At 44.3% G+C, this 26,936-nt stretch overlaps 1 protein-coding gene across 1 annotated transcript in view; it reads left to right on the forward strand.

The window, feature by feature from the left end:
* The first annotated feature begins 551 nt into the window (after positions 1–551).
* The window catches only part of LOC112249407 (fructose-1,6-bisphosphatase isozyme 2-like), a 34,314-nt gene continuing 7,929 nt past the window's right edge, over positions 552–26,936 (forward strand). Inside the window, exons 1-6 of the mRNA XM_042320205.1 lie at positions 552–843; positions 12,855–13,017; positions 14,699–14,791; positions 17,799–17,807; positions 20,527–20,667; positions 21,484–21,621. Coding sequence (XP_042176139.1) covers positions 668–843; positions 12,855–13,017; positions 14,699–14,791; positions 17,799–17,807; positions 20,527–20,667; positions 21,484–21,621 — 720 coding nt within the window. The 5' untranslated portion in view covers positions 552–667. The remainder of the gene's footprint in view (positions 844–12,854; positions 13,018–14,698; positions 14,792–17,798; positions 17,808–20,526; positions 20,668–21,483; positions 21,622–26,936) is intronic.

A 26,936-nucleotide genomic window follows, 5' to 3' on the forward strand; every position in this document is an offset into this window, starting at 1 on the left:
ATGTCTTACTGCATCCTTCTAGCATGGACATGTCTTACTGCATCCTTCTAGCATGGACATGTCTTACTGCATCCTTCTAGCATGGACATGTCTTACTGCATCCTTCTAGCATGGACATGTCTTACTGCATCCTTCTAGTATGGACATGTCTTACTGCATCCTTCTAGCATTGAACTTCTGTCTTAGAAAGTCCAGACACACACAAAATAATGAAATGCAAATTAATTACTTAAAAATCATACAATGTGATTTTCTGGATTTTTGTTTTTTTGTCTCTTACAGTTGAAGTGTATCTATGATTTAAAAAATTACAGACCTCTACATGCTTTGTAGGTAGGAAAACCTGCAAAATCGGCAGTGTATCAAATACTTGTTCTCCCCACTGTACATATCCGTCTGTCTGTGACCAAAGGTTTGCTTCCACTCTATACCCTTCTCTACTCTCCCCCTGTACTGCCATCACAAATATAACCTCGGCGTTCAGCCATGCTGCTGGAATGAGGTTGACCTTCTCTATTAACAGCTGCTCTCTCCCTCTCTCACACACACACACAGCCTGACCCTCTCACTCACTCATACACCTCTCACAGACACAGTCGTGCTTCTCTACCCAGGAGTATCAGCCTAACCCGGACCTAACGAGGTAGGACCCCAACACGGCTACAACATGTCGGATAATAGCTCTAAGATTGACACGGACGTGTGGACCCTAACTCGGTTTGTGATGGAGACGGGGCGCCAGGTCAAGGGGTCAACAGGAGAGCTGACCCAGCTGATTAACAGTCTGCTGACATCCATCAAAGCTATCTCCTGCGCCGTGCGTAAGGCCGGACTCGCACACCTGTAAGTAACTACACTGTTTCTCTGACTACAGCACACCTGTAAGTACTACACTGTCTCTCTGCACCTCCACCTGTAAGTACTACACTGTCTCCCTGACTACAGCACACCTGTAAATACTACACTGTCTCTCTGACTACAGCACACCTGTAAGTACTACACTGTCTCTCTGTACCTCCACCTGTAAGTACTACACTCTCTCCCTGACTACAGCACACCTGTAAGTACTACACTGTCTCTCTGACTACAGCACACCTGTAAGTACTACACTGTCTCCCTGACTACAGCACACCTGTAAGTACTACACTGTCTCTCTGTACCTCCACCTGTAAGTACTACACTGTCTCTCTGTACCTCCACCTGTAAGTACTACACTGTCTCTCTGTACCTCCACCTGTAAGTACTACACTCTCTCCCTGACTACAGCACACCTGTAAGTACTACACTGTCTCTCTGACTACAGCACACCTGTAAGTACTACACTGTCTCTCTGACTACAGCACACCTGTAAGTACTACACTGTTTCTCTGACTACAGCACACCTGTAAGTACTACACTGTCTCTCTGACTACAGCAGACCTGTAAGTACTACACTGTCTCTCTGACTACAGCACACCTGTAAGTACTACACTGTCTCTCTGACTACAGCACACCTGTAAGTACTACACTGTCTCCCTGACTACAGCACACCTGTAAGTACTACACTGTTTCTCTGACTACAGCACACCTGTAAGTACTACACTGTCTCTCTGACTACAGCAGACCTGTAAGTACTACACTGTCTCTCTGACTACAGCACACCTGTAAGTACTAGACTGTCTCTCTGCACCTCCACCTGTAAGTACTACACTGTCTCCCTGCACCTCCACCTGTAAGTACTACACTGTCTCTCTGCACCTCCACCTGTAAGTACTACACTGTCTCTCTGCACCTCCACCTGTAAGTACTACACTGTCTCTCTGCACCTCCACCTGTAAGTACTAGACTGTCTCTCTGCACCTCCACCTGTAAGTACTACACTGTCTCTCTGCACCTCCACCTGTAAGTACTACACTGTCTCTCTGCACCTCCACCTGTACCTTTGAAACATAATTCAAAAGTTATTGGAAAGTCCTGATTGAAAGTTATGAACCATTTTCAATTCATTCATGCAACATGGATGGCAGAAGAGATTGAGAGACAGACAGTGTTTGTGATAGAGACAGTATATAGTGTTAATTAAGGACGTTCCCCTCTGCAGTGTGACATGTTTCTACGGTACTCCCCTCTCAGTTGAATCAGAGCAACAGGATGTTAAAGTCAGTTAGCTAACTACTGTTTAAGAGTAACCTACAGGCAGCAGCATGTGAATGAAATGGGTGTGGTGAGTTGAATGCATGGGGACACATGCTTCTGCCATGACCTGTGATATTTAAGGCTGAATGTACTGTATGCTACAGCAGGAGATAGCTGTTCTCTGGGACAGTACAGGATGTTGTATTCAGCAGGAGATAGCTGTTCTCTGGGACAGTGCAGGATGTTGTATTCAGCAGGAGATAGCATTTTTAAAGCCCTTTTTTGCATCAGCCGATGTCACAAAGTGCTATTCAGAAACCCATCCTAAAACCCCAAACAGCAAGCAATGCAGATGTAGAAGCCTGGTGGCTAGGAAAAACTCCCTAGAAAGGCAGGAACTTAGGAAGAAATCTAGAGAGGAACCAGGGGCTGAGGGGTGGCCAGTGCTCTTCTGGCTGTGCCAGGTGGAGATTATAAAAGTACATGGCCAAGATGTTCATAGATGACCAGCAGGGTAAAATAATAATATTCACAGTGGTTGTAGAGGGGGCAACAGGTCAACACCTCATGAGTAAATGTCAGTTGGCTTTTCATAGCTGATCATTCAGAGTTAGAGACAGCAGACGCAGTAGAGAGAGAGTCGAAAACAGCAGGTCTGGGACAGGTAGCACGTCCGGTGAACAGGTCAGGGTTCCATAGCCGTAGGCAAAACAGTTGAAACTGGAGCAGCAGCACGACCAGGTAGACTGGGGACAGCAAGGAGTCATCATGCCAGGTAGTCCTGAGGCATGGTCCTAGGGCTCAGGTCCTCCGAGAGAATAGAGAAAAAAGAGAAAGAGAGAGAGAAAGAGTTAGAGGGAGCATACTTAAATTCACACAGGACACCGGATAGGACAGGAGAAACACTCCAGATATAAAAGACTGACCCCAGCTCCCCGACACAAACTGCTGCAGCATAAATACTGGAGGCTGAGACAGGAGGGGACTGGAGGCACTGTGGCCTCGTCCGATGATACCCACAGGACAGGGCCAACCAGGCAGAATATAACCCCACCCACTTTGCCAAAGCACATCCCCCACACCACTAGAGGGATATCTTCAAACCACCAACTTACTACCCTGAGATAAGGCTGAGTATAGCCCACGAAGATCTCCTCCACAGCAGGAACCCGAGGGAGGCGCCAACCCGGACAGGAAGATCACATCATTGACTCAAACCACTCAAGTGATGTACCCCTCCAAGTTACAGCATGGAAGAGCACCAGTAAGCCCGTGACTCAGCCTCTGTAATAGGGTTAGAGGCAGAGAATCCCGGTGGAGAGAGGGGAACTGGCCAGGCAGAGACAGCAAGGGAGGTTCGTCGCTCCAGAGCCTTTCCGTTCACCTTCACACCCCTGGGCCAGACTACACTCAATCATAGGACCTACTGAAGAGAGTTAGTCTTCAATAAAGACTTAAAGGTTGAGACCGAGTCTGCGTCTCTCACATGGATAGGCAGATCATTCCATAAAAATGTAGCTCTATAGGAGAAAGCCCTAGCTCAAGCTGTTTGCTTTGAAGGTTAGCAGTAAAACCTTTAAATCAGCCCTTGCCTTAACAGGAAGCCAGTGTAGAGAGGCTAGCACTGGAGTAATATGATCACATTTTTTGGTTCAAGTCAAGATTCTAGCAGCCGTGTTTAGAACTTGTTTAGATCTTATTGTTTATTGGGACGTAGAACTAGCATCTCTGTTTTGTTCGAGTTTAAAAGTAACACATGTTTCTTGTGTCTGAAACACAGGCTTCCAGGGAGGGCAATTTTAGGGCTTCACCATGTTTCATTGAAATGTACAGCTGTGTATCATCCGCATAGCAGTGAAAGTTAACATTGTTTCCAAATGACATCACCAAGAGGTAAAATATATAATGAAAACAATAGTGGTCCTAAAACGGAACCTTGAGGAACACCGACATTTAGAGTTGATTTGTCAGAGGACAAACCATCCACAGAGACAAACTGATATCAAAAGCAGCATTAAGGTCTAGGAGCACAATGACAGATGCAGAGCCTCAGTCTGACGCCATTAAAAGGTAATTTACCACCTTCACGACTGCAGTCTCAGTGCTATGATGGGGTCTAAAACCAGTCTGAAGCATTTCGTATACATTGTTTGTCTTCAGGAAGGCAATGAGTTGCTGCGCAACAGCTTTTTCAAGAATGTTTGAGAGGAATTGGAGATTCGATATAGGCCGATTAGTTTTTATATTTTCTCGTCAAGGTTTGGCTTTTTCAAGAGAGGCTTTATTACTGCCACTTTTAGTGAGTTTGGTACACATCCGGTGGATAGAGAGCCGTTTATTATGTTCAACATAGGAGGGCCAAGCACAGGAAGCAGCTCTTTCAGTAGTTTAGTTGGAATAGGGTCCAGTATGCAGCTTGAAGGTTTTGAGGCCATGATTATTTTCATCAATGTGTCAAGAGATATAGTACTAAAACACTTGAGTGTTTCCCTTGATCCTAGGTCCTGGCAGTGTTGTGCAGACTCAGGACAACTGAGCTTTGGAGGAATACGCAGATTTAAAGAGGAGTCCGCAATTTGCTTCCTAATGATCATGATCTTTGTGAAAGCCATCCTCTCTTGGGGAATGCTGTTTTTAGTTAGCTTTGCTACAGCAACAAACATTTATTTTGGATTGTTCTTATTCTCCTCAATTAAGTTGGAAAAATAGAATGATGGAGCAGCAGTAAGGGCTCTTCGATACCTCACGGTACTGTCTTTCCAAGCTAGTAGGAAGACTTCCAGTTTGGTGGAGCAGCAGTGAGGGCTCTTCGATACCTCACGGTACTGTCTTTCCAAGCTAATTGGAAGACTTCCAGTTTGGTGCAGCGCCATTTTCCTTTCCAATTTTCTGGAAGCTTGCTTCAGGGCTTGGGTTTTTCTGTATACCAGAGCTAGTTTTTATGACAAATGTTTTAGGGGTGCATCTGCATCTAGGCTATTACGCAAGGTTACATTTAATTCCTCAGTTAGGTGGTTAACCGGTTTTGGGGTAGGTGGAGGGAGTCTGAAAGGGCATCTAGGAATCTTTGGGTTGTCTGAGAATTTGTATCCGGTGGGTAGGGAGGCGTTCATTATATTCAACATAGGAGGGCCAAGCACAGGAAGCAGCCAGTTAGGTGGTTAACCGATTTTATAGCACCGCTTTTTCCCTGGTTGGGGTCTGAGCAGATTATTTGTTGCGATTGCAAACATAAAAAAAATGGTGGTCCAACAGTCCAGGATTATGAGGAAAAACATTAAGAGCCACAATATTTATTCCACTGGACAAAACTAGGTCTAGACTGTGGCAGTGAGTCGGTCTGGAGACATGTTGGACAAAACTAGATCCACTTTTCCATGTGAATATTAAAGTCACCAAAAATGTTTATATTATCTGCCATGACTACAAGGTTCGATAGGAATTCAGGGAACTCAGTGAGGAATGCTGTATACAGCCCAGGAGACCTGTAAACAGTAGCTGTAACAAGTGTTTGATTAGGCTGCATAGATTTCATGACTAGAAGCTCAAACTGAAAACGCAGCTTCATTAACTAGTACCCTCAAACACCAGTCGCAATATCAACAGTGAAGAGGTGACTCCGGGATGCTGGCCTTCTAGGCAGAGTTCCTCTGTCCAGTGTCTGTGTTCTTTTGCTCATCTTAATCTTTTATTTTTATTGGCCAGTCTGAGATATGGCTTTTTCTTTGCATCTCTGCCTAGAAGGCCAGCATCCCGGAGTCGCCTCTTCACTGTTGACGTTGAGACGGGTGTTTTGCGGGTACTATTTAATGAAGCTGCCAGTTGAGGACTTGTGAGGCATCTGTTCTCAAACTAGACACTCTGATATACTTGTCCTCTTGTTCAGTTGTGCACTCTTTCTATTCTCCCACTCTTTCTATTCTGGTTAGATCCAGTTCACGCAGTTCTGTGAAGGGAGTTGTACACAGCGCTGTACGGGATCTGCAGTTTCTTGGCAATTTCTCGTATGGAATAGCCTTCATTTCTAAGAACATTAATAGACTGACGAGTTTCAAAAGAAAGTCCTTTGTTTCTGTCCATTTTGACCCACAAATGCTGATGCTCCAGATACTCAACTAGTCTAAAGAAGGCCAGTTTTATTACTTCTTTAATCAGGACAACAGTTTTCAGCTGTGCTAACATAATTGCAAAAGGGTTTTCTAATGATCAACTAGCCTTTTAAAATTATCAACTTGGATTAGCTAACACAACGTGCCATTGGAACAAAGCAGCGATGGTTGCTGATAATGGGCCTCTTTACGCCTATGTAGATATTCCATAAAAAATCTGCCGTTTCCAGCTACAATAGTCATTTACAACATTAACAATGTCTACACTGTATTTCTGATCAATTTTCTCTTATTTTAATGGACAAAAAATGCTTTCCGTTCAAAAAAAAGGACATTTCTAAGTGACCCCAAACTTTTGAACAGTAGTTTAGATGTCCTGGTTAGCAGGGAGCCCCATTGATGTACTGGGCCGTACGCACCACCGTCTGGTCAGATGCCAAGCAGTTGCCGTACTAAGAAGTGATGCAGCCAGTCAAGATGCTCTCAATGGTGCAGCTCTAGAACTTTTTGAAGATCTGAGATCAGAAAATGTTTCAGCCTCCTGAGGGAGAAGAGGTGTTGTCGTCACATGTGGTGAATACAACGTGAAATCCGTGTGTGGATATAAATATATATATTAAAATTCCTTAGTGATGGAAGGAGGGAGGGGGAGAGAGAGGGGGAGAGAGAGAGGGGGAGGGAAGAGAGAGAGGGGGAGAGAGAGAGAGAGAGGGGGAGAGAGAGAGATTCAGATTTCGAAAACTTTAATGTCCTCAAAGAGGCAATTCATCTTGCAGCAGTCATAAAACATAAAACATCTAAAAATCTAAAATAAATAGCAAAGGATATTTACAAACAAATAGGCAGGGCAAGTGCAATTAGTCCAACATTTGTTAAGTTGCAGAATTGCATTTGGAATAAAAGAGAACTTGGCACTTTTTTTAACGTTAGGTAGTCTGTACCTGCAACCAGAGGGAAGGAGCTGGATTTCAGGGTGGAGTGGATGGGAAGAGTCAACCTCTATTGTATTTGTCTGGTGAGGACCTGCCTTACAACAGGCCTACAAGCCCTCAGTCCAGCCTCTTTCAACCTATTGCGGACAGTCTGAGCACTGATGGAGGGATTGTGCTTTCCTGGTGTAACTTGGGTAGTTGTTGTTGCCATACTGTACCTGTCCCGCAGGTGTGATGTTCGGATGTACCGATCCTGTGCAGGTGTTGTTACACGTGTTCTGCCACTGCGATGACGATCAGCTGTCTGTCCTGTCTCCCTGTTGCGGTGTCTTAGGCGTCTCACAGTACGGACATTGCGATTTATTGCCCTGGCCACATCTGCAGTCCTCATGCCTCCTTGCAGCATTCCTAAGGCACGTTCACACAGATGAGCAGGGACCCTGGGCATCTTTCTTTTGGTGTTTTTCAGAATCAGTAGAAGGCCTCTTTAGTGTCCTAAGTTTTCATAACTGTGACCTTAATTGCCTCCCATCTGTAAGCTGTTAGTGTCTTAACGACCGTTCCACAGGTGCATGTTCATTAATTGTTTATGTTTCATTGAACAAGCATGGGAAACAGTGTTAAACCCTTTACAATGAAGATCTGTGAAGTTATTTGGATTTTTACAAATTATCTTTGAAAGACAGGGTCCTGAAAAAGGGACTTTTCTTTTTTTGCTGAGTTTATTTAATATTAGATGGGATGACTCACACCAGACAGTATTGGTGAAAGAACACTGCCCTGTGGGGTTCCAACTGAAGCAGTGCCCACCTCAGAGAGTGTGTTGCCAACTCGTACCTTCTGAGACCTATCAGTTAGGAAGTTGGTGATCAATGTGATGAGCATCAAGTCCCAAGTCTCCTCTCAGTCTGTCCGCGAGGAACAACGGATTGATTGTGTTAAATGCCGAGGAGAAATCTGCAAATATGATACGCACATGGGTTTTACTGCCCTCCAAATGATTGATACGCACATGGGTTTTACTGCCCTCCAAATGATTGATACGCACATGGGTTTTACTGCCCTCCAAATGATTGATACGCACATGGGTTTTACTGCCCTCCAAATGATTGATACGCACATGGGTTTTACTGCCCTCCAAATGATTGATACGCACATGGGTTTTACTGCCCTCCAAATGATTGATACGCACATGGGTTTTACTGCCCTCCAAATGATTGATACGCACATGGGTTTTACTGCCCTCCAAATGATTGATACGCACATGGGTTTTACTGCCCTCCAAATGATTGATACGCACATGGGTTTTACTGCCCTCCAAATGATTGATACGCACATGGGTTTTACTGCCCTCCAAATGATTGATACGCACATGGGTTTTACTGCCCTCCAAATGATTGATACGCACATGGGTTTTACTGCCCTCCAAATGATTGATACGCACATGGGTTTTACTGCCCTCCAAATGATTGATACGCACATGGGTTTTACTGCCCTCCAAATGATTGATACGCACATGGGTTTTACTGCCCTCCAAATGATTGATACGCACATGGGTTTTACTGCCCTCCAAATGATTGATACGCACATGGGTTTTACTGCCCTCCAAATGATTGATACGCACATGGGTTTTACTGCCCTCCAAATGATCAAATGATTGATACGCACATGGGTTGTACTGCCCTCCAAATGATTGATACGCACATGGGTTTTACTGCCCTCCAAATGATTGATACGCACATGGGTTGTACTGCCCTCCAAATGATTGATACGCACATGGGTTTTACTGCCCTCCAAATGATTGATACGCACATGGGTTGTACTGCCCTCCAAATGATTGATACGCACATGGGTTTTACTGCCCTCCAAATGATTGATACGCACATGGGTTTTACTGCCCTCCAAATGATTGATACGCACATGGGTTGTACTGCCCTCCAAATGATTGATACGCACATGGGTTTTACTGCCCTCCAAATGATTGATACGCACATGGGTTTTACTGCCCTCCAAATGATTGATACGCACATGGGTTTTACTGCCCTCCAAATGATTGATACGCACATGGGTTTTACTGCCCTCCAAATGATTGATACGCACATGGGTTTTACTGCCCTCCAAATGATTGATACGCACATGGGTTTTACTGCCCTCCAAATGATTGATACGCACATGGGTTTTACTGCCCTCCAAATGATTGATACGCACATGGGTTGTACTGCCCTCCAAATGATTGATACGCACATGGGTTTTACTGCCCTCCAAATGATTGATACGCACATGGGTTTTACTGCCCTCCAAATGATTGATACCCACATGGGTTTTACTGCCCTCCAAATGATTGATACCCACATGGGTTTTACTGCCCTCAAAATGATTGATACCCACATGGGTTTTACTGCCCTCAAAATGATTGGTACCCACATGGGTTTTACTGCCCTCAAACTGATTGATACGCACATGGTTTTTGGTGGTGTTGATGATATATGCAGATTGGAGGGGGTCAACAAGGTGACTGGTAGTGTTGAGGATGTATGCAGATTGGAGGGGGTCAACAAGGTGACTGGAAGTGTTGAGGATGTATGCAGATTGGAGGGGGTCAACAAGGTGACTGGAAGTGTTGAGGATGTATGCAGATTGGATGGGGGTCAACAAGGTGACTGGTAGTGTTGAGGATGTATGCAGATTGGAGGGGGTCAACAAGGTGACTGGTATTGATGATGTATGCAGATTGGAGGGGGTCAACAAGGTGACTGGTATTGATGATGTATGCAGATTGGAGGGGGTCAACAAGGTGACTGGTAGTGTTGAGGATGTATGCAGATTGGAGGGGGTCAACAAGGTGACTGGTGTTGATGATATATGCAGATTGGAGGGGGTCAACAAGGTGACTGGTGGTGTTGATGATGTATGCAGAGTGGAGGGGGTCAACAAGGTGACTGGTAGTGTTGATGATGTATGCAGATTGGAGGGGGTCAACAAGGTGACTGGTATTGATGATGTATGCAGATTGGAGGGGGTCAACAAGGTGACTGGTATTGATGATGTATGCAGATTGGAGGGGGTCAACAAGGTGACTGGTAGTGTTGAGGATGTATGCAGAATGGAGGGGGTCAACAAGATGACTGGTGTTGATGATATATGCAGATTGGAGGGGGTCAACAAGGTGACTGGTGGTGTTGATGATGTATGCAGATTGGAGGGGGTCAACAAGGTGACTGGTGTTGATGATGTATGCAGATTGGAGGGGGTCAACAAGGTGACTGGTGGTGTTGATGATGTATGCAGATTGGAGGGGGTCAACAAGGTGACTGGTATTGATGATGTATGCAGATTGGAGGGGGTCAACAAGGTGACTGGTAGTGTTGAGGATGTATGCAGATTGGAGGGGGTCAACAAGGTGACTGGTGTTGATGATATATGCAGATTGGAGGGGGTCAACAAGGTGACTGGTGGTGTTGATGATGTATGCAGAGTGGAGGGGGTCAACAAGGTGACTGGTAGTGTTGATGATGTATGCAGATTGGAGGGGTCAACAAGGTGACTGGTATTGATGATGTATGCAGATTGGAGGGGGTCAACAAGGTGACTGGTATTGATGATGTATGCAGATTGGAGGGGGTCAACAAGGTGACTGGTAGTGTTGAGGATGTATGCAGAATGGAGGGGGTCAACAAGATGACTGGTGTTGATGATATATGCAGATTGGAGGGGGTCAACAAGGTGACTGGTGGTGTTGATGATGTATGCAGATTGGAGGGGGTCAACAAGGTGACTGGTGTTGATGATGTATGCAGATTGGAGGGGGTCAACAAGGTGACTGGTGGTGTTGATGATGTATGCAGATTGGAGGGGGTCAACAAGGTGACTGGTAGTGTTGATGATGTATGCAGGTTGGAGGGGGTCAACAAGGTGACTGGTGTTGATGATGTATGCAGAGTGGAGGGGGTCAACAAGGTGACTGGTGGTGTTGATGATATATGCAGATTGGAGGGGGTCAACAAGGTGACTGGTGGTGTTGATGATGCATGCAGGTTGGAGGGGGTCAACAAGGTGACTGGTGGTGTTGAGGATGTATGCAGATTGGAGGGGGTCAACAAGGTGACTGGTGTTGATGATATATGCAGATTGGAGGGGGTTAGAGCGTTGGACTAGTAACCGGAAGGTTGCAAGTTCAAACCCCCGAGCTGACAAGGTACAAATCTGTCATTCTGCCCCTGAACAGGCAGTGAACCCACTGTTCCTAGGCCATCATTGAAAATAAGAATTTGTTCCTAACTGACTTACCTAGTTAAATAAAGGTAAAATAAAAATACAAATAAAATAAAAGATGGATGAGAGGTTTTTGGGAGAGGTACAACAATAGATTGTTTGAAATGTATCCAGGGACCACTGAAAGAGGGAGCAGAAGACACCTCTCAGCTGGACAGTGTTTCAAGACACGACCACTGATGTTATCAGGCCCCGGGCTCTTTCGTGCTCCAGCGCTTTTGAACACTCGTTGTACGACTTCCTCATTGATGATAAGCACGCTCTTGGTTGCCATGACATCCTCCTCAAGACAGGCCAGGGGAGCGGGGTTGACCCCTGTTTCATCGCGGGTGAAGAACTTGTTTAGTTAATTGGCTGTAGAGGGGCACACCCTCTTTTCCAGGCAGGGATCGATACGTTGCCTCCCTTTGAAGGGGGGCGTTTGCCATATTCTTCATTCCCAACCAGGCAGACAGTCTCCCTGTAACATTATCTGTTACACCTTATCCTGTACTGTAGAGTCTCCCTGTAACATTGTCTGTTACACCTTATCCTGTACTGGAGTCTCCCTGTAACATTGTCTGTTACACCTTATCCTGTACTGGAGAGTCTGTCTGTAACATCTGTTACACCTTATCCTAGTACTGGAGAGTCTCCCTGTAACATTGTCTGTTACACCTTATCCTGTACTGGAGAGTCTGTCTGTAACATTATCTGTTACACCTTATCCTAGTACTGGAGAGTCTGTCTGTAACATTATCTGTTACACCTTATCCTGTACTGGAGAGTCTCCCTGTAACATTGTCTGTTACACCTTATCCTAGTACTGGAGAGTCTGTCTGTAACATTGTCTGTTACACCTTATCCTAGTACTGGAGAGTCTGTCTGTAACATTGTCTGTTACACCTTATCCTGTACTGGAGAGTCTGTCTGTAACATTGTCTGTTACACCTTATCCTATACTGGAGAGTCTCCCTGTAACATTATCTGTTACACCTTATCCTGTACTGGAGAGTCTCCCTGTAACATTATCTGTTACACCTTATCCTGTACTGGAGAGTCTCCCTGTAACATTATCTGTTACACCTTATCCTATACTGGAGAGTCTCCCTGTAACATTATCTGTTACACCTTATCCTATACTGGAGAGTCTCCCTGTAACATTATCTGTTACACCTTATCCTGTACTGGAGAGTCTCCCTGTAACATTATCTGTTACACCTTATCCTGTACTGGAGAGTCTCCCTGTAACATTGTTTATAACAAATCCTTCATGGATTTAAACCACAGCATCTTTGACTGACTGACAGCTAATGTTGCATGTCGCTCCGCACGGACACCCACAGACACACAAGGCATCTGCTCCAGCAGGTAGACTTCTCACAGTACAGTGAAGGTGGCAGGAGACGTGGTAACAAGGGTGTGTGTGTGTGTGTGTGTGTTCCAGCCAGGGCATTGCAGGGACAGTGAACACGACAGGTGATGACCAGAAGAAGCTGGACATCCTCTCTAATGACCTGGTCATTAATATGCTGAGGTCTTCATACGGAACCTGCTGCATGGTGTCAGAGGAGAACGAACATGCCATCATCACACCCAAGGAAAAGAGGGTCTCTCTTCATCTTCTCTCTAATTGTTTAGATAAAAGTTTGGAAGACTTTTCTCTTTCTCAGTTAATCTTTCATCGATTCCTCACATTCACTCTCCTTGCCTCTTCCAAAGGCCATTGAGGTTCCTTGGACCTTCTTCTCCAATACGGGTGACGAGGAGGCAAAAAGATGGGATTTGAGGAGTCGCAGAAAGACAAATTGAGAAAGAGACATAAAAATGTGCTAGAAGCCTACAGTACAGTCCCTAACAGCCTTCGAACACGCATTTAATGACCCTGGTGGGAAGTCATGTAATTTAATGACCCTGGTGGGAAGTCATGTCATTTAATGACGTGGTGTGTTTTGACTCCCCTCATCTCTCCTCCAGGGTAAATACGTGGTGTGTTTTGACTCCTCTGGTCTCTCCTCCAGGGTAAATACGTGGTGTGTTTTGACGCCCCTGGTCTCTCCTCCAGGGTAAATACGTGGTGTGTTTTGACTCCCCTGGTCTCTCCTCCAGGGTAAATACGTGGTGTGTTTTGACTCCCCTGGTCTCTCCTCCAGGGTAAATACATGGTCTGTTTTGACTCCCCTGGTCTCTCCTCCAGGGTAAATACGTGGTGTGTTTTGACTCCTTTGTCTCTCCTCCAGGGTAAATACGTGATGTGTTTTGACTCCCCTTGTCTCTCCTCCAGGGTAAATACGTGGTGTGTTTTGACTCCCCTGGTTTCTCCTCCAGGGTAAATACGTAATGTGTTTTGACCCTCTGTTCTCTCCTCCAGGGTAAATACGTGGTGTGTTTTGACTCCCCTTGTCTCTCCTCCAGGGTAAATACGTGGTGTGTTTTGACTCCCCTTGTCTCTCCTCCAGGGTAAATACGTGGTGTGTTTTGACTCCCCTGGTCTCTTCTCCAGGGTAAATACGTGGTGTGTTTTGACTCCCCTGGTCTCTCCTCCAGGGTAAATACGTGGTGTGTTTTGACTCCCCTTGTCTCTCCTCCAGGGTCAATACGTGGTGTGTTTTGACTCCCCTTGTCTCTCCTCCAGGGTAAATACGTGGAGTGTTTTGACTCCCCTGGTCTCTCCTCCAGGGTAAATACATGGTGTGTTTTGACTCCTCTGTTCTCTCCTCCAGGGTAAATACGTGGTGTGTTTTGACTCCCCTGGTCTCTCCTCCAGGGTAAATACGTGGTGTGTTTTGACTCCTCTCGTCTCTCCTCCAGGGTAAATATGTGTTGTGTTTTGACTCCCCTGGTCTCTCCTCCAGGTTAAATACGTGGTGAGTTTTGACTCCCCTGGTCTCTCCTCCAGGGTAAATACATGGTCTGTTTTGACTCCCTTGTCTCTCCTCCAGGGTAAATACGTGGTGTGTTTTGACTCCCCTTGTCTCTCCTCCAGGGTAAATACGTGGTGTGTTTTGACTCCCCTGGTTTCTCCTCCAGGGTAAATACGTAATGTGTTTTGACCCTCTGTTCTCTCCTCCAGGGTAAATACGTGGTGTGTTTTGACTCCCTTGTCTCTCCTCCAGGGTAAATACGTGGTGTGTTTTGACTCCCCTTGTCTCTCCTCCAGGGTAAATACGTGGTGTGTTTTGACTCCCCTTGTCTCTCCTCCAGGGTCAATACGTGGTGTGTTTTGACTCCCCTGGTTTCTCCTCCAGGGTAAATACGTAATGTGTTTTGACCCTCTGTTCTCTCCTCCAGGGTAAATACGTGGTGTGTTTTGATCCTCTGGATGGCTCCTCTAACATCGACTGCTTGGCTTCCATCGGCACCATCTTCGCAATCTACAAAAGGGTGAGTATGTATGTAGTACAGTACACAGCATGTCAACACATGAAATCGTTTTTAGACATTTGTGTGTTCAACTATACAGTATGGAAATACTTTTTAAGAAACAGATATACCTGACAGAAGTGTAGAAACAGATCAAATCAAATCAAATGTTAAAGGTCACATACACATGGTTAGCAGATGTTATTGCAAGTGTAGCGAAATGTTTGTGCTTCTAGTTCCGACAGTGCAGCAATATCTAATAAGTCATCTAACAATTCCGCAACAACTACCCAATACGCTTCTGTCAGGTATATCTGTTTCTACACTTCTGTTAGGTACAGTGCCTTGCGAAAGTATTCGGCCACCTTGAACTTTGCGACCTTTTGCCACATTTCAGGCTTCAAACATAAAGACATAAAACTGTATTTTTTTGTGAAGAATCAACAACAAGTGGGACACAATCATGAAGTGGAACGACATTTATTGGATATTTCAAACTTTTTTAACAAATCAAAAACTGAAAAATTGGCATGCAAAATTATTCAGCCCCTTTACTTTCAGTGCAGCAAACTCTCTCCAGAAGTTCAGTGAGGATCTCTGAATGATCCAATGTTGACCTAAATGACTAATGATGATAAATACAATCCACCTGTGTGTAATCAAGTCTCCGTATAAATGCACCTGCACTGTGATAGTCTCAGAGGTCCGTTAAAAGCGCAGAGAGCATCATGAAGAACAAGGAACACACCAGGCAGGTCCGAGATACTGTTGTGAAGAAGTTTAAAGCCGGATTTGGATACAAAAAGATTTCCCAAGCTTTAAACATCCCAAGGAGCACTGTGCAAGTGATAATATTGAAATGGAAGGAGTATCAGACCACTGCAAATCTACCGAGACCTGGCCGTCCCTCTAAACTTTCAGCTCATACAAGGAGAAGACTGATCAGAGATGCAGCCAAGAGGCCCATGATCACTCTGGATGAACTGCAGAGATCTACAGCTGAGGTGGGAGACTCTGTCCATAGGACAACAATCAGTCGTATATTGCACAAATCTGGCCTTTATGGAAGAGTGGCAAGAAGAAAGCCTTTTCTTAAAGATATCCATAAAAAGTGTCGTTTAAAGTTTGCCACAAGCCATCTGGGAGACACACCAAACATGTGGAAGAAGGTGCTCTGGTCAGATGAAACCAAAATTGAACTTTTTGGCAACAATGCAAAACGTTATATTTGGCGTAAAAGCAACACAGCTCATCACCCTGAACACACCATCCCCACTGTCAAACATGGTGGTGGCAGCATCATGGTTTGGGCCTGCTTTTCTTCAGCAGGGACAGGGAAGATGGTTAAAATTGATGGGAAGATGGATGGAGCCAAATACAGGACCATTCTGGAAGAAAACCTGATGGAGTCTGCAAAAGACCTGAGACTGGGACGGAGATTTGTCTTCCAACAAGACAATGATCCAAAACATAAAGGAAAATCTACAATGGAATGGTTCAAAAATAAACATATCCAGGTGTTAGAATGGCCAAGTCAAAGTCCAGACCTGAATCCAATCGAGAATCTGTGGAAAGAACTGAAAACTGCTGTTCACAAATGCTCTCCATCCAACCTCACTGAGCTCAAGCTGTTTTGCAAGGAGGAATGGGAACAAATTTCAGTCTCTCGATGTGCAAAACTGATAGAGACATACCCCAAGCGACTTACAGCTGTAATCGCAGCAAAAGGTGGTGCTACAAAGTATTAACTTAAGGGGGCTGAATAATTTTGCACGCCCAATTTTTCAGTTTTCGATTTGTTAAAAAAGTTTGAAATATCCAATAAATGTCATTCCACTTCATGTTTGTGTCCCACGTGTTGTTGATTCTTCACAAAAAAATACAGTTTTATATCTTTATGTTTGAAGCCTGAAATGTGGCAAAAGGTCGCAAAGTTCAAGGGGGCCGAATACTTTCGCAAGGCACTGTATATCTGTTTCTACACTTCTGTTAGGTATATCTGTTTCTACACTTCTGTTAGGTATAAGTGTATTTTTTTGTTATCTGTGATTGTTTTGTTTGTCTTGTTTCGTTTTTGAATCATTGTACCTAAACGGTATGTGTAAACATGTATACGCAGGGCCCAGCTGTAAAAGAGACCTTGGTCTCGGTCTGTGTTCCTTGTTGAAATAAAGGTATAATAAAACACAAAATCTAAAGAGATGGAATACGAATATGTACATATAAATATTTGGATGGGCCCTGACCTAGCAGCATAGACAATAGATGGTATAAAATACTGTATATACATCTGGGATGAGTAGTGAAAGATATGTAAACATCATTATTAAAGTGGCATTAAAAAAGTGACTAGTGATCCATTTATTAAAGTCGCCAATGATTTCAAGTCTGTATGTAGGCAGCAGCTTCTCTGTGCTAGTGATGGCTGTTTAACAGTCTGATGGCCTTGAGATAGAAGCTACTTTTCAGTCTCTCAGTCCCTGCTTTGATGCACCTGTACTGACCTCGCCTTCTGAATGGTAGTGAGGTGAACAGGCAGCGGCTCGGGTGGTTGATGTCCTTGATGATCTTTTTGGCCTTCCTGTGACATCGGGTGCTGTATGTGTCCTGGAGGGCAGGTAGTTTTCCTCCAATGATGCGTTGTGCAGACCACACCACCCTCTGGAGAGCCTTGTGGTTGTGGGCGGTGCAGTTGCCATACCAGGCGGTGATACAGCCCAACAGGATGCTCTCAATTGTGCATCTATAGACGTTTGTGAGGGTTTTAGGTGACAAGCCAAATATTTTCAGCCTCCTGGCGCTGTTGCGCCTTCTTCACCACACAGTCTGTGTGGGTGGACCATTTCAGTTTGTCCGTGATGTGTACGCCGAGTAGCAGAAGTGTAGAAACAGATATGCCTCACAGAAGTGTAGTGTATTTGTGACATTCAATACATGCTGAGTGGCAATTTAGTATGGGTAAATCTGTTGTTCATATGCACTCTGTCTGTGTCTGTTCTCTGACGTGTGTCTCCTTGTGTCTCTCCAGATTGACGAGGTAACTGCCCCACTGATCGCCAGCCTGATCAAATACACCAGCTAAACTATGGAATTATTTTATGGAACTGTTAAAGCTAGGATTGACACATTCCTTAGACATTAGTCACTAGCATGGGCACATTCTTTAGACATTAGTCGTTAGGATTGGCACATTCTTTAGACATTAGACACTAGCATGGACACATTCTTTAGACATTAGTCATTAGGATTGACACATTCTTTATACATTAGTCATTAGGTTTGACACATTCTTTAGACATTAGTCGTTAGGATTGACACATTCTTTAGACATTAGTCGTTAGGATTGACACATTCTTTAGACATTAGTCATTAGGGTTGACACATTCTTTAGACATTTGTTGTTAGCATTGACACATTCTTTAGACATCAGTAATTAGGATTGACACATTCTTTAGACATTAGTCGTTAGGATTGACACATTCTTTAGACATTAGTCATTAGGGTTGACACATTCTTTAGACATTTGTTGTTAGCATTGACACATTCTTTAGACATCAGTAATTAGGATTGACACATTCTTTAGACATTAGTCGTTAGGATTGACACATTCCTTAGACATTAGACACTAGCATGGACACATTCTTTAGACATTAGTCGTTAGGATTGACACATTCTTTAGACATTAGTCATTAGGGTTGACAGATTCTTTAGACATTAGTCATTAGGTTTGACACATTAGTCGTTAGGATTGACACATTCTTTAGACATTTGTTGTTAGCATTGACACATTCTTTAGACATTAGTAATTAGGATTGACACATTCTTTAGACATTAGTCGTTAGGATTGACACATTCCTTAGACATTAGACACTAGCATGGACACATTCTTTAGACATTAGTCATTAGGATTGACACATTCTTTAGACATTAGTCGTTAGGATTGACACATTCTTTAGACATTAGACACATTCTTTAGACATTAGTCATTAGGATTGACACATTCTTTAGAAGTATCAGGACTCTTAGCATGTTAGCATGTTATATCCAGTGTGTATAGCTCTATTAGGGGGAATATCCAGCTGGCCCATGTTAGCATGTTATATCCAGTGTGTATAGCTCTATTAGGGGGAATATCCAGCTGGCCCATGTTAGGATGTTAGCATGTTATATCCAGTGTGTATAGCTCTATTAGGGGAATATCCAGCTGGCCCATGTTAGGATGTTAGCATGTTATATCCAGTGTGTATAGCTCTATTAGGGGAATATCCAGCTGGCCCATGTTAGCATGTTATATCCAGTGTGTATAGCTCTATTAGGGGAATATCCAGCTGGCCCATGTTAGCATGTTATATCCAGTGTGTATAGCTCTATTAGGGGGAATATCCAGCTGGCCCATGTTAGCATGTTAGCATGTTATATCCAGTGTGTATAGCTCTATTAGGGGGAATATCCAGCTGGCCCATGTTAGCATATTAGCATGTTCTATCCAGTGTGTATAGGTCTGTTAGGGAGGAATATCCAGCTGACCCATGTTATATCCAGTGTGTATAGGTCTAGCCAATATAGGTCTAGCCAGTGGACACAGTCAGTGTGTAGTTTATGTTCTAATTCATGTCTACTTGGCAGAATCACAATCATGAAAATTTAGACTGTTCTCAGGGCAGGTCTGATTGTAGCTAGATATCTTCGAGTTGTGTCGGGAACAATTTTAGCGAACCCTAACTGTTTTCCTACCTAATTCTCCTAACCGTAACCTAATTATCCTAACGTACCACGTAAAATTCTCCTAACCTTAACCTAATTCTCCTAACCTGCCACGTTAATTCTCCTAACCTTAACCTAATTATCTTAACCCGGCATGTTAATTCTCCTAACCTTAACCTAATTCCCTAAATTTAACCTAATTCTCCTAATCTGACATGTAAATTCTCGTAACTTCTTAAGGATCAGACCCTTTTTTCAATGACATACCCCAAATCTAACTGCCCTGAGGCAGGGATATGCATATTCTTGGTACCATTTGAAAGGAAACTCTTTGAAGTTTGTGGAAATGTAGGAGAATATAACACATTAGATCTGGTAAAAGACAATACAAAGAAAAAAACAACAGTTTTTTGTATTATTTTTGTACCATCATCTTTGAAATGCAAGAGAAAGGCCATAATGTATTATTCCAGCCCAGGTGCAATTTAGGTTTTGGCCACAAGATGGCAGCAGTGCATGTGCAAAGTTTTAGACTGATCCAATGAACCATTGCATTTATGTTCAAAATGTTGTATCAAGACTGCCCAAATGTGCCTAATTTGTTTATTAATAAAGTAAATAAATAAATAAATTTTCAAAGTTCAAAACTGTGCACTCTCCTCAAACAATAGCATTAGGTATTCTAACAACAATAGGTATTCTTCCACTGTAATAGCTACTGGAAATTGGACAGTGCAGTTAGATTAACAAGAATGTAAGCTTTCTGCCAATATCAGATATGTCTATGTCCTGGGAAATGTTCTTGTTACTTACAACCTCATGCTAATTGCATTAGCCTACGTTAGCTTAACCGTCCCACAGGGGACCCACCAATCCTGAAGAAGTTTCTCCTAACCTTAACCTAATTCTCCTAACCTGACACGTTCATTCTCCTAAAATTAACCTAATTCTCCCAACCTGCTACTAAAAGTCAGTGATCGTCAAAACCGGCAGACTTGCCCTGAGAGTAGTGTGAATATCCACTAATATGATACAATGTCTATTTTTGTCAGACATCAACTAAAGACGCCACAGAGAAGGATGCGCTGCAGCCTGGCAGCAAGATTGTTGCCGCGGGATACGCACTCTATGGTAGTGCCACCTTGGTTGCCCTCTCCACCGGACAGGGCCTCAACTTCTTTATGCTGGACCCTGTGAGTTTGTGGAAGTAATAGCCCCATATTCAAAGTTAATTCACAGGAGTTTCCTTAGCGCAGGCTAATCCACCACCCACACTGAGCAACAGTGTTTACTCAGACTCGAGGACAGATATAGAGGACAGAGAACAGAGACTGAGGCAGGGGACAAGGACAAAGACAGAGGTCAGAGACAGAAGAAAGAGGACAGAGACAGAGGTCAGAGACAGAAGAAAGAGTACAGAGACAGAGGACAGAGACAGAAGAAAGAGTACAGAGACAGAGGACAGAGACAGAAGAGAAACAATGTAAAAATACATACAGAGGACAGGGACAGAGACCAGAGGGCAGAGGCCAGAGGACAGTGGACAGAGGCCAGTGGACAGAGGCCAGTGGACAGAGGCCAGTGGACAGAGGCCAGTGGACAGAGGACAGTGGACAGAGGACAGTGGACAGAGGAGAGGCCAGTGGACAGAGGACAGTGGACAGAGGCCAGTGGACAGTGGACAGAGGACAGTGGATAGGGACAGTGGACAGAGACAGAGGCCAGTGGACAGAGGGCAGTGGACAGTGGACAGGGACAGTGGACAGAGACAGAGGCCAGTGGACAGAGGCCAGTGGACAGAGGCCAGTGGACAGTGGACAGTGGACAGAGGACAGAGGACAGTGGACAGTGGACAGTGGACAGGGACAGTGGACAGAGGACAGAGACAGAGGCCAGTGGACAGTGGACAGTGGACAGAGGCCAGTGGACAGAGGCCAGAGGACAGAGACAGAGACCGGTGTCGGTAAAATAACAAGTGAATGTTCTTAACTGTGTTGTTTGGTTTCCAGGCGATTGGAGAGTTTATCCTGACAGAGAAAAATGTGAAGATCAAGCCCAAAGGAAAGATCTACAGTCTGAACGAGGGATACGCCAAATACATGCACCCATCCATCAACGCGTACCTGAAGCACAAGAAATACCCAGAGGTACACACACACACATACACACACACACGCAAACATGATCATCACCTGACACCTTGAGCTTTGGAACCACAAATAACTTTTAGCGATCTTCCATTTCCCCATTAAACACACTAGCCTTATGGAACCCATTACACACACTAGCCTTATGGAACCCATTAAACACACTAGCCTTATGGAATCCATTACACACACTAGCCTTATGGAACCCATTAAACACACTAGCCTTATGGAACCCATTACAAACACTAGCCTTATGGAACCCATTAAACACACTAGCCTTATGGAACCCATTAAACACACTAGCCTTATGGAACCCATTAAACACACTAGCCTTATGGAACCCATTAAACACACTAGCCTTATGGAACCCATTAAACACACTAGCCTTATGGAACCCATTACACACACTAGCCTTATGGAACCCATTAAACACACTAGCCTTATGGAACCCATTAAACACACTAGCCTTATGGAACCCATTACACACACTAGCCTTATGGAACCCATTACACACACTAGCCTTATGGAACCCATTAAACACACTAGCCTTATGGAACCCATTAAACACACTAGCCTTATGGAACCCATTACACACACTAGCCTTATGGAACCCATTAAACACACTAGCCTTATGGAACCCATTAAACACACTAGCCTTATGGAACCCATTACACACACTAGCCTTATGGAACCCATTAAACACACTAGCCTTATGGAATCCATTACACACACTAGCCTTATGGAACCCATTAAACACACTAGCCTTATGGAACCCATTACAAACACTAGCCTTATGGAACCCATTAAACACACTAGCCTTATGGAACCCATTAAACACACTAGCCTTATGGAACCCATTAAACACACTAGCCTTATGGAACCCATTAAACACACTAGCCTTATGGAACCCATTAAACACACTAGCCTTATGGAACCCATTACACACACTAGCCTTATGGAACCCATTAAACACACTAGCCTTATGGAACCCATTAAACACTAGCCTTATGGAACCCATTACACACACTAGCCTTATGGAACCCATTACACACACTAGCCTTATGGAACCCATTAAACACACTAGCCTTATGGAACCCATTAAACACACTAGCCTTATGGAACCCATTACACACACTAGCCTTATGGAACCCATTAAACACACTAGCCTTATGGAACCCATTAAACACACTAGCCTTATGGAACCCATTACACACACTAGCCTTATGGAACCCATTAAACACACTAGCCTTATGGAACCCATTAAACACACTAGCCTTATGGAACCCATTACACACACTAGCCTTATGGAACCCATTAAACACACTAGCCTTATGGAACCCATTAAACACACTAGCCTTATGGAACCCATTACACACACTAGCCTTATGGAACCCATTACACACACTAGCCTTATGGAACCCATTACACACACTAGCCTTATGGAACCCATTAAACACACTAGCCTTATGGAACCCATTAAACACACTAGCCTTATGTATTCTTGCTTACAGTGATTCCAGTAGTCAGTTACTCTCACCTCACGGTACCACTCACTCGCTCATACTACAGGTAAAGGGGGGTCAAACACAACCCCATTCACATCGAGGAGGCTGTAGTGGAGTGGGTCGAGAGTTCCTTTGTGTCCACATCACCAATAAACTATCATGTTCAAAAACTCACCAAGAAAGTCGTGAAGAGGGCACCACAACACCTTTTCCCCCTCAGGAGACGGAAAAGATTTGGCATGGGTCCCCAGATCCTCAAAAATGTCTACAGCTGCACCATCGAGAGCACACTGACCAGTTGTATGGTAACTGCTCGGCAGCCGACCATACGGCGCTACAGAGGGTAGTGCGTATGGCCCAGGATATTCACTGGGGCCAAGCTTCCTGCCATCCCGTACCTATATACCAGGCGGTGTCAGAGAAAGGCCCAAAAGATTGTCACCCAATACTCTAGTCGCCTAAGTCATAGACTGTTCTTTGAGCTACTGCACGGCAAGCGGTACCAGAGCGCCAAGTCCAGGTCCAAAAGGCTCCTTACCAGCTTCTACCCCCAAGCCATAAGACTGCTGAACAACTAATCAAATGGCCACCTGGACTATTTACATTGACCCCCACCATTTGTTTTGTATACTGCTGCTACACGCTGTTTATTATCATCAAATCAAATGTATTTATAAAGCCCTTCTTACATCAGCTGATATCTCAAAGTGCTGTACAGAAACCCAGCCTAAAACCCCAAACCGCAAGCAACGCTGTTTGGCACCTCGGGAGTAAATGTCAGTTGGCTTTTCATAGCCGATCCTTCAGAGTATCTCTACCGCTCCTGCTGTCTCTAGAGAGTTGAAAACAGCAGGTCTGGGACAGGTAGCATGTCCGGTACTATGCATACTATCTATGCATAGTCACTTTACCCCTACCTACATGTACAAATGACCTTGTTTTACTAACCTGTACTCATGCACAATGACTCGGCACCAGTACCCCCTGTATATAACCTTATTTATATAGCCTCATTATTGTTATTTTATTGTGTTACTTTTAATTGATTTTTTTACGGTGTTTTATTTTGTAAATCTTTACTTAACTCTATTTTCCTAAAACTGCATTGTTGGTTAAGGGTTTGTAAGTAAGAATTTCACGATAAGGTCTACTACACCTGTTGTATTCGGCTCATGTGACAAATAACATTTTATTTGATTTGATTATATTTTATTTGATCTGTGTGAGGATGCATCAATCAAATGTATTTTTAAAGCCCTTTTTACATCAGCCGATGTCACAAAGTGCTGTACAGAAACCCAGCCTAAAACCCCAAACAATGCAGGTGTAGAAGCATGGTGGCTAGGAAAAACTCCCAAGAAAGGCAGGAACCTAGGAAGAAACCTAGAGAGGAACCAGGCTCTGAGGGGTAGCCAGTCATCTTCTGGCTGTGCCGGGTGGAGATTATAACAGTACAGGGCCAAGATTTTCAAACGTTCAAAGATGACCTGCAGGGTCAAATAATATTAATAATCACAGTGGTTGTAGAGGGTGCAACAGGTCAGCACCTCATGAGTAAATGTCAGCTGGCTTTTCATAGCCGAGCATTTAGAGTTAAAGACAGCAGGTGCGGAAGAGACAGAGAGTTGAAAACAGCAGGTCTGGGACAGGTAGCACGTCCGATGAACAGGTCAGGGTTCCATAGCCGCAGGCAAAACAGTTGAAACTGGAGCAGCAGCACAGCCGGGTGGACTGGGGACAGCAAGGAGCCATCATGCCAGGTAGTCCTGAGGCTTGGTCATAGGGCTCAGGTCCTCCGGGAGGGAGAAGGAGAGAGAATTAGAGATAGTATCCTTAAATTCACACAGGACACCGGATAAGACAGGAGAAGTACTCCAGATATAACGAACTGACCCTAGCCCCCCGACACATAAACTACTGCAGCATAAATACTGGAGGCTGAGACAGGAGGGGTCAGGAGGCACTGTGGCCCCGTCCGATGATACCCCCAGACAGGGCCAACCAGGCAGAATATAACCCCACCCACTTTGCCAAAGCACAGTCCCCACACCACTACAAGGATATCTTCAACCACCAACATACTACCCTGAGACAAGACTGAGTATTGATCACAAAGATCTCCCCCACGGCACAACCCAAGGGGGGGCGCCAACCCGGACAGGAAGATCACATCAGTGACTCAACCCATTCAAGTGACGCACCCCTCCTAGGAATGGCATGGAAGAGCACCAGTAAGCCAGTGACTTAGCACCCGTAATAGGGTTAGAGGCAGAGCATCCCAGTGGAGAGAGGGGAACCGGCCAGGCAGAGACAGCAAGGGCTGTTCGTTGCTCCAGTGCCTTTCCGTTCACCTTCATACCCCTGGTCCAGACTACACTCAATCATAGAACCTACTGAAGAGATGAGAATTCAATGACGACTTACAGGTCGAGACCGAGTCTGTGTCTCTCACTTGGATAGGCAGACCATTCTGTAAAAATTGAGCTCCATAGGAGAAAGTCCTGCCCCCAGCTGATTGCTTAGACATTCTAGGGACAATAAGGAGGCCTGTGTTTTGTGATCGTAGCGTACGTGTAGGTATGTACGGCAGGACCAAATCGGAGAGATAGGTAGGAGCAAGCCCATGTAATGCTTTGTAGGTTAGCAGTAACCTACTTAAAATCATACCTAGCCTTAACAGGAAGCCAGTGTAGAGAGGCTAGCACTGGAGTAATATGATCACATCTTTTGGTTCTTGTCAAGATTCTAGCAGCTGTGTTTAGCACGAACTGAAGTTTTTTTAGTGCTTTATCCGGGTAGCAGATCATAGCAGTAGTCTAATCTAGAAGTGACAAAAGCATGGATTCATTTTTCTGCATCATTCTTGGACAGAAAGTTTCAGATTTTTGCAATGTTATGAAGATGGAATAAAGCTGTCCTTAAAACAGCCTTGAAATGTTCGTCAAAAGAGAGATCAGGGTCCAGACTAACGCCAAGGTCCTTCACAGTTTTATTTGAGATGACTGTACAACCATCAAGATTACTTATCAGATCCAACAGAAGATCTCTTTGGGACCTAGAACAAGCATCTCTGTTTTGTCAGAGTTTAAAAGTAGAACATTGGCCGCCATCCACTTCCTTATGTCTGAAACACAGGCTTCTAGCGAGGGCAATTTTGGGGCTCCACCATGTTTCATTGAAATGTACAGCTGTGTGTCATCTGCATAGCAGTGAAAGTTAACATTGTGTTTCCAAATGACATCACCAAGAAATAAAATATATAGTGAAAATCATAGTGGTCCTAAAACGGAACCTTGAGGAACACCGAAACTTACAGTTGATTTGTCAGAGGACAAACCATCCACAGAGACAACCTGATATCTTTCCGAGAGATAAGATCTAAACCAGGCCAGAACTTGTCCTTATAGACCAATTTGGGTTTCCAATCTCTCCAAAAGAATGTGGTGATCGATGGTATCAAAAGCAGCACTAAGGTCTAAGAGCACGAGGACAGATGCAGAGCCTCGGTCTGATGCCATTAAAAGGTAATTTACCAACTTCACGAGTGCAGTCTCAGTGCTATGATGGGGTCTAAAACCAGACTGAAGCGTTTCGTATACATTGTTTGTTTTCAGGAAGTCAATGAGTTGCTGTACAACAGTTTTTTCTAAACATTATGAGGGGAATGGGAGATTCGATATAGGCCGATTATGTTTCATATTTTCTGGGTCAAGGTTTGGCTTTTTCAAGATTGGCTTTATTACTACCACTTTTAGTGCATTTGGTACACATCCGGTGGATAGAGAGGCATTCGTTATGTTCAACATAGGA

The sequence above is a fragment of the Oncorhynchus tshawytscha genome, linkage group LG04 (assembly GCF_018296145.1).
Source record: "Oncorhynchus tshawytscha isolate Ot180627B linkage group LG04, Otsh_v2.0, whole genome shotgun sequence".
In the NCBI taxonomy this organism is placed as follows: Eukaryota; Metazoa; Chordata; class Actinopteri; order Salmoniformes; family Salmonidae; genus Oncorhynchus; species Oncorhynchus tshawytscha.